General features: G+C 45.1%; 1 protein-coding gene across 1 annotated transcript; it reads right to left on the bottom strand.

The window, feature by feature from the left end:
* Positions 1-468: 468 nt before the first annotated feature.
* On the bottom strand, positions 469-8,710 carry LOC142784474 (protein farnesyltransferase/geranylgeranyltransferase type-1 subunit alpha-like). Its single transcript, XM_075882851.1, has 2 exons — positions 8,672-8,710; positions 469-831 (listed from the first exon to the last, which is right to left on the bottom strand). The coding sequence occupies exons 1-2, from the start codon at positions 8,708-8,710 to the stop codon at positions 469-471; spliced, it is 402 nt and encodes a 133-aa protein (XP_075738966.1).
* Between the last annotated feature and the right edge of the window lie 219 nt (positions 8,711-8,929).

The raw sequence follows: 8,929 nt of genomic DNA on the forward strand, positions 1-8,929 counted from the left end.
TAGCCTTTTTTTTTTTTTTTTTGTCCAGAACGCATAGTGAGCATGCGGAACTTCAAAGCGGCATTGAACTGAGTTGTAGTCATTAGTTGTGGGGACACGGCGTTCATTTAGTATGCTGACTTCGCTGTGTCTTCAGGGCTTCATAAAGAACACATTGACTGTTGCATTCGTAAAGCTTTGCCTGTTTTGTGACCTGTATTAGACTTTTATTGTGTGTTCTATTTCTATGCAATGTATCCCACAGCACTAATGATGGTGACAGTAACTTCTTAAGCACAGTGCTTGGCACCGTTTGCAGTATCTAAGGCTGTGTTGTCAAGTGTGTTTCATAATTGCAGTACGAAAGCCATCCTCGATGTTCAGCCTTGACGGAAACAGCTCGTTTCATTTTCAACCATACACACTTTTTTGTCAGTGTAACTCCCCAAGACAAACGAGTTGCCCAAAACATAAAACCAACCAAATCTTTCACTCTACACGTCTGCATTGAGCTTCGAGGTCACGCGCCACGAAATTCCAGTATTCGCATCGAATGACGTCCTGCTCTTGTGCCAGTGTGTGACACAGCTCTAGTGCGAGCTTTAACAGCTTTGGCTCGCTCTCCAGACGATGAGCCAGAGAGTCCACCATAAAGGCCAGAAAGTACCCTACGCGGCAGTTGCCTTTGTAGAGGCTCTTGCAGAACTCCTGCACCTCTGGTCGTTCACCGCCTCCGGCCGCGTCAATCACACCACGCAAGTAGTTCCAGGGACTCTCGTTGTGTGGTGCCTTGCGGATGCACTCCATAGAGTAGGCGCACTCCCGCTCCACAACTTCCTCAGTGAAGCCAACCTGAAAGATGATACTCAAGTTGGGCTAGTTGGTTCGCTCATTTTGGAGACATGTTTAAACTGCGCGAACAAAACTACACTACACGTCAAAAACGTGAAACGCCCACAGACAGTGTAAAGTGTGACCCCAGCATGCCGCTCCCATGTTGGAAGGCGACACCTCCGTACTTTCTTGGACCGTCTGAATGGCCACTGACTGGACCTTCAGCGTGGCACTCGAGATGGCCTTGTCTTAGTTCTGTTTGCTGTGAGTGGCGTATTCGATAATGCGGAGAATATGTCTTCGAGTGCTAAAAACATCTAAAAAATCTGAGCACTGCGGATCAATTTCTTTGTTAATCCTGCTCGCGGAAATTTCAATTCTTGCATTATGTGGAGCACCATTATAAAGCTTACCAGGCATTGGAGCCAACAAACATAGCAATATGAAGACTTAGGCTTAGGTTCCCACTGAGACAGTACAAAAGACAAAACACATAAAAGAAAACTAGACTAGATGACAACAAATTGCGTCATTCAAACAGAAATAAAGGAAAGAAATGAGGACAGAAGATGCAGGCACGCAACCTACACACATGACAAAAACATCTCAGGCATGCAGCCTCATTAAGTACTTTTCAAATAAGTAAACTCACATTTGAGCAATACATTGGACAAGGTACTGACACATGTGCTGCCACTTTTGCAGACAGCAAATGCTTCCGTAATCTCCCTTACGCAAGCATCATTGTGCCCAAATAAGGTGTACTCTGGGGGCCAACCACATGCGATGCAGACAAATGGGAGCAGGGCGAGCCCACTAAAGAGCTGTGGGGCAAGATAATGCTGAGTTTACTCCACATAAATCTTACCACGTGAGAACGCAATGAAGTCGGTGTTCATAGCAACCTTGAAAATCAAAAGTCAACAGTCTTATAAGTACCTCCAGGCCACTAACAAAGAATTTTGCAGCACCTGCTGAGCTTGCAGAAATGGACAGCACTGTCTTTTACAACATAAAAGCACGTTTTTCACTGAACACATGCCAAAACAGGCGCATATTTTCACAACAAACAGCTAAGTTCATAGTTTGAAAACAGCACAAAATAGACACTGACAAGAAGCACACAGACAGGCCAATGCCCGTACGACCGTGGGCCGTACTCTGTGCAAAGAGTGGCTGCCGACTACGCTTTCAAGAGACCCAGGTTATGCAAACATACAAAGACCACTCTGCACGCAAAGTGTTTGAGGCTTTCGCAATAATGTGTAAAGATGCAGCAGGTGTTAGCGAGCCATTGATTAATCTGACAAGAAGTATCGCATTCTCCGTAACTAATCTATTTGTACTACAAAAATTATGCATCTGGGCAGATGCACTGCGAGAAGCATCTTCTGCACCGAGTACTCTACTTCAATCAGCTGTTTTCACAGCAAACCCAATAATTCCAGCAGTGTGCAGCCTGCGCTAGTCTACTGTGCATTCTGAGGGTGATATTGCACACTGTTTTTAACTATGAGTACGTGCCTCCATTCACGTGCTATTATTTCACAGGACCTCACTGCTCATGTTTTGTTAATTGCATTGCACTGTCTTCAGTGGGTTTCAGTATTATTTTGCTAATTTGCTGCTATGAGACACAGTGGAAAAGGAAATTTTTTCTCAAAATGTCATTTTTTTATGATGATAATTGTGCGATTTCTCACCTGTAATATTGCTGCATCAAGCTTCGCAGTTTCTTTTAAAAAATGTTTGGCCATTTGACGCAACCAAAACTGAAAGGGCCAGTTTTGTGTGCATCATAAGATATGTGGTATTTTATTGGCTATTTAGCAATCACATCAAGTGCAACATTGCTCTCATAGCACTGTCAATACATCATTTTAATCACGAAATTCTTACTACGTGAACACATCAAGTGGTACACATCCCACTCAAGGGCATGTACATGAGCCTAAAAGCATCTTATTTGCTTTGTTTGACAATGTGTGTCATATCATCAATATAGGCAACAGAAGCACATCTCATTTTTTTAGGCAAATTGGGATAGAGCCTGGCCCGTACACTGGAAAAGCATGCTTTACAAACTATCAGCACACGAGCGCCCCAGCATCTCACTGATGCTGCAAAACAAGCTCGAAAAAATTTAGAGTGGCTGCTAAACAAAAGGCATCCAGTAGTAAGGTCCACGATGAAACTGGCTACAAATTGAGAATTTTATTAGCACTGCTGAGTATCTTGTGTCAGCTATGCACCTGTTTCAAATATTTTTTGGCGCTCTTCTTGAAACTTTCTCGCATTTTCCCATATCCAAACAGTTGTAGCTCTTTTGCTTATTAACACTTTTTATCTCAACTAAGCACACTTTCCTATCACATTAGAAGGGGTGCAATGAATTTCGATGACCAAAGTCATGCAACAAGATGGCTGCCTATTATACGAAGATGTCCCTAGTGCTAGGGCATATTTTTTGGTAATTTATTTACAATGTATTAATCAGATCTCATTAGTTTTAGTTCATTGAACAGGCCAAAGCTTTTTATATCTGCAAGCAAGAAATGAAGCATTTTTAACGAGTGGAACTTTCGTTACGAGTGTTCGTGCAAGGCATACATTTAGTAAAATTTTTAATTACAAAAATAAAGGAAAACTATAATGTGCTTTATAAGGTTCCCATGTGCCTAAAGCATGTGTTTCGTACTGCAGACCAATCATTACTAGTGATTATTGCTTTCACTCAGTGCACGTTGATACCGCTGCCCACTATGAACACGGCAGAAGCCAAGGTGATGGCGCAGAGGGCTCGCAATTAGCATGCAGTGCTTGCTCACTGTCAGGACCCTTTTCTAACTTTTCACTACATCCCATAATTCAAGATCTTCTGCTTTGTACTTTATGGATCACAAAGCCATTATACTAAAAAGAAAACGTTTTTCCGAGCTTATGTGATCCATGATCAAGCTCTTGAACACAATGCATATACTGCGTCAGAATGTAAATATCTGTACATAATACACAGATATGTACATTGATATGCAAATAATAAACATTGCGTATATAACGTGTATATACAATTACACCAAGACCACTCTCGTGTGACGTCTTTATATGACGATAATTGAGCATATAACCAGAGTATTCACGGTTTACCTCTGGTGAAAGCTCCTTCATCATCATTCACTTCGTGGATATGCGGGAATTTTTTTTTAGTCATAGTACCATGAATTTTTTCAGAGCAGCTTTTGTTTGACACCTATGCCTGCTCAATCCCTTTTGTCCTCCATGTTAGCCTGATGGTGCATGTGTGGCAGAACTATGCAACTCCTGCATTTGCCAAAGTTCAAGACACCACCAGCCTTAGCATGTTTCTCAAAACAATGCAGCAAATAGTTATAGTTGGTGCTGCCACAATAAGCATCAACTAGATTTTGGCTACAGAAATGGAGTGGCCGCTTTGTTGGCTCGAGCACATAGTGGCCGAGCATAGTTCATGAGCACATGCAAAACTAGATCAACTAGGTCAACCCCACCTTTGAATGTTCTCAGTGTGACGCGACTGCCACTCATATGGCACTACAAAGCAGGGAAGAAACACGACATCATGAGCAACACCTGCTTTGTGTCATTTGACGATGCAATTAGGCAGGGGTGTAGCGGGAGTAGTTCACACCGACCCGGCTTTGGGGGCACACAGGCATCAGCTTTCCTTTCCGACGTGACTGTCGGCGGTAGTTTGAGCAGATGCGTACATCTATATCAAAAGTCATGAGACTCCCCAACCCTCCCCATGCGTATATGCTTGTGAAGAGAGTAAGCAAAAGAAAAGTAATAGCAGCAAAATACAGTAAACGACAGACAGTGGTCGTTCGAAGCAACGGTCTGTCGTGGCCCCATTGAATGGACTAATCTTCAAAAACGCATCATTGCGACGACCCTCCCGCTTGGAGATGACATCGTTAGTCGTTAATCTCTGTTAAGCATAGATGGTGTAGTCCTCAATGGGGCAAAGTGCGTTTCACAAGTCAAGACCCACTCCGCTTACAACGTGGAACGACAGTGACTGCATGCCTACAGGAATGCTTCTTGTATAACTTCAGCTCCATATGTCAAGCAGCCCTGGTACAGAGATAGCTTGTAGCCAACATTTTTTTTTTTAGTTTACTGCACACACCCATGCATGCTTGCGATACACAAGAAGTAGTTCTTTTTGTAAATTATGCAGCACGTTGGCAACACCATTTTGCACGCGTTATTTTTCAGGCAGACCTTCTCGCAACCATAGTTGACATAAATGGTTTCATATCAATGAAATACTCCAATCTCAGAGGTCTTATCATACAATCTGCGAAGGCAAGGTAATCCTTGTTGAGAAATGTTCACTTGGTCTCAATCGAAAATGCACCGGCGACCAGACTATACCTACTCACACAGAAAGAGCTTGTTTGCTGCGTATATGCGCTAGAAAACTGAAATACGTGCAAAACGAGTAATATTCTGTTTTTTTTCCTAGCTTTTTGTAGCTAGACGCAAACATGATAACCATGACACGGAAGTGATGTACAACATAATATACATGCCTACCACTGCTGGGGCTGGTATTGCAAACGTTAGGGGCACCGTCATACTTGCATCGTACCCAGATACCCGAGTGCAGATAACAATTCCGCTTATGTTTACTGTGTACTACAGTAGACTCCTATTAAACGAAACTCTCCTAAATGAAATTGCTGATTAAATAGAACAACTGCCACTAATGTGTTTGGTTTTGTACATGAATATATACTGCTGTCTATCTCTCAGTAAACGAAACTTCCCCTAAAGGAAACACAATTTCCTGGTCCCTTCAGGTTTCATTTAAAAGGCGTCTACTGTATATCCATGCGCCTCGCAACGGTGTAGTGATTTTAAGGTGACATATCAATCATCGTAATTCATGCTTCGCATGTCATAGATTCCCGCTGTTTGTGTGATCTGTAAAATTTTTTTTATGTTCAGCTCCATATATGAAGCAGCCCTGAAGCAGTCATAGATAGCTTTAAGATAACATTTTTTAGTTTACGGCGCGCATCCAGGCATGCTTGCAATACGAAATAAGAAAAAAATTTTTTCATGTTATGCTGCCTGTTGACAACACAATTTTCCATGCATTGTTTTTCAGGCAACCTTTCTTGCAACCATGCTTGACATTACAGCTGTCCTGTGACTTTTGATATCAATGAAGTACTGTGATTGTCAAGGTCTTATCGTGCAATCTGCGAGGGCAAAGTAATCATTGTTGAGAAATGTTCACCTGGTCTCAATTGAAAATGCACCTGGGACTCCGACTATACCTACTGATATAGAAATAGCTTGTTCGCTGTGTATATGCGCTAGAAAAACTTATATATGTGCAAAAGTGCGTAATGTTCTCGTTTTTTTTTTTCGCGGATTTCGTCACTCTGCTCCCTGAAACAATAGCGTTGCGGCAAGGTGTCTCACGTTGTTTGCAAGCGTGCAGCCGTCATTTCTTTTTACGTCAACAGATTCAGAACTGCACACAATATTTCACCCTGCAGCATAGATATGCCATGTATACACTGTTCGAAATAGTACGTGCATTCATGTTTGCAGCACTTACGCCAGTGCAAACAGGAGCAGCCTCGTACCGCACAAAATCTTGAGTGATTGGTTCACTAGTGATGAAGGAATGAACTGTGGTCTTGTTCGGAGCGCAGAAAACCATAATAGATTTCTCAGAACGCATGAACTGCGACGAGAGCTGTTAGCCCATGCAACACGAGTTTAGATACGCTGTACTGTGCACCATTCATGTCTGGCAGTTGTTTGTTTCGGGAATTCTGATGAGAGTCGCTGGAATTTCACTGCTGACATTAAGTCCTTCGCCTTCATTCACGTTTCTGGTGTGGGCCCACAATGCAACAGAAACTACCAGCCTTCCGTAGAGGCAAATCTAGAAACGCGACACGTTTTGCCCGCAGAGTAAGATACTGAGCGAGCGCGACCTTACCGGCACCTAAGGGGAAACAGAGAAAATGTATACCCGTGAATCTTTCCGCCAGGAGAGACATGAGCGCTAGTGCTTAAGGTGGAATTTTACAAGCCAACATCTATCATCGGTAAAGTTCTCGTTGCTCGCGTTCAGTGTGACTGCCCGAACATTGCAGAGCGCGCTGCTTTCTAGCAATGTGAAGTCACCCTCTTGAAATACGCTGCCTTGAATGTAAACATTTGACAGAAGTCTGTCTGGTTGGGTATGAAACTGGGAGATGATATAGGCTCCAACCAAAAGTTTTTAAGAGACCCGACGTTTCGGAACCGACTTGGCTCCTTCTTCAGGGGTGACTGCGTAGGCTACACAGCAGCAGCGTCTTCAAAGCACTCGAGGGGTAACTAATGACCCCTCTCTCTGTCTCCCTCTTTCTCGTTTTGCCGTGGAGCGCAGTCCGTGTGTGTACACTGGGGGAAGGGTTCCGAAAGAGCGGTTGATGTTGTGGGCTGTTCCCTGAATATGCCACGACTCGAGTAACAACCTTCTCCTCCAGTTCGGCTCGCTTTCGAGGATGGCCGTCGCCTCGAAATTTATCTTGTGGTCCAATGTCTCCGCATGTTCGCCGACTGCGCTGCGCTCTTTGTAGAACCTCCGCACATCGTTGGCGTGTTGCTTCAGTCGTTCCGGTACGTTTTTCGTCTCACCGATATACGACGTGGGACACTCGGTGCACGGAATTTCGTAAACGACACCGGGGCTCTTGTCCATTGTTGGCCGGTCTTTCGGGCGGGGGAGGAGGCGGCCCAGCGAGCACGAAGGCACGTGCGCGATGCGAACTCTCTCCCTCTTGAAGATCCGCGCCAGCGTCTCGCTGGTTCTGTGAACGTATGGAACCGGTACGCGTTTCGGGGGGCTGCCAATTAAGGTTGAATGGGGTTTCCTAACCCTTTTGTAAACCGATTGTAGACTTCACTTCCTCCCCACGCCTAGCCCTTTCAAATTTACTACACCAAATCTTCGCCCCACTAACCCGGAAGACACCAACTCATGTCCGTGACGCCAGCCACTTCGTGCAGCTAACGTCAGATGTGAGCATCGGTGATGACGAGAGCATGGTCTCATTTGACGTCGTGTCATTGTTTGCCAATGTGCCAGTTCCCTTGTCTCCGCTGCCCGTTCTGTGCTTGAGGAGGACGCAAGCCTGAGTGAAAGGACTCCTTTGGTGGTTGACGAGCTCTGTCGTCTACTGGAGTTCTGCCTCTCCAGCACGTACTTCTCCTACAAAGGAACTATTTTCAGACAGAACAGCGGAACTGCAATGGGAGCTTCCATCTCCGTCGCAATGGCAAACCTGACCATGGAGTACATATAGAAGAAAAGGCACTCAGCTCTTTCTCGCCGCGACCCAAGCTTTTTCTGCGTTATATGAACGATCGTTTTTGCGTCATTAAGACGTCTGGAGTTGAAAACTTCAGACAACACCTGAATTCCGTGCACCCAGCCATACAATTCACGACCGAGTGTGAAAGCGACCACCGCCTGCCCTTTCTTGACGTCCAGGTGGCAAGAAAGCGCAACGGCCTAGAGTTCTCCGTTCATAGGAAGCCAAGGCACACTGGCCGCTACCTTCAATTCGATTCTTTCCACCCCGCCTGCCACAAGGCCTCAGTTGTGACCACGCTACTCGAGAGAGCCAGGAACTTATGCTCTAATGACACAGAGCGAAAGAAAGAAGAGGCCCGCGTAATTGCTGACCTCAGAAAAAACGGATATCCAGAAAAAACTTCATTCGAGCCACCACCCGCGGCGCAGAGCAACAGAGGACTAGGAAACCCCATTCAAGCTTAAATGGCAGCCCCCAGAAACACGTACCGGTTCCATACGGTCACGGAACCAGCGAGACGCTGGCATGGATCTTCAAGAGGGAGGAAGTTCGCATCGCGCACGTGCCTTCGTGTACGCTGGGCCGCCTCCTCCCCCGCCCGAAAGACTGGCCAACAATGGACAGGAACCCCTGTGTCGTTTACAAAATTCCGCCCACCGAGTGTCCCGCGTCGTATATCGTTGAGACGAAAAACGTACCGGAACGACTGAAGCAACACGCCAACGATGTGCGGAGGTTCTACAAAG

The sequence above is a fragment of the Rhipicephalus microplus genome, unplaced genomic scaffold (assembly GCF_043290135.1).
Source record: "Rhipicephalus microplus isolate Deutch F79 unplaced genomic scaffold, USDA_Rmic scaffold_14, whole genome shotgun sequence".
Classification (NCBI taxonomy): domain Eukaryota; kingdom Metazoa; phylum Arthropoda; class Arachnida; order Ixodida; family Ixodidae; genus Rhipicephalus; species Rhipicephalus microplus.

Excerpts from the sequence above, each read along its gene's own strand:
- LOC142784474 (XM_075882851.1), bottom strand. The coding sequence starts at position 8,710 with ATGCCAGCGTCTCGCTGGTTCCGTGACCGTATGGAACCG. Across the intron at positions 832-8,671 it reads TCCGTGACCGTATGGAACCG|GTTGGCTTCACTGAGGAAGT; the intron begins GTACGTGTTTCT and ends ATCATCTTTCAG.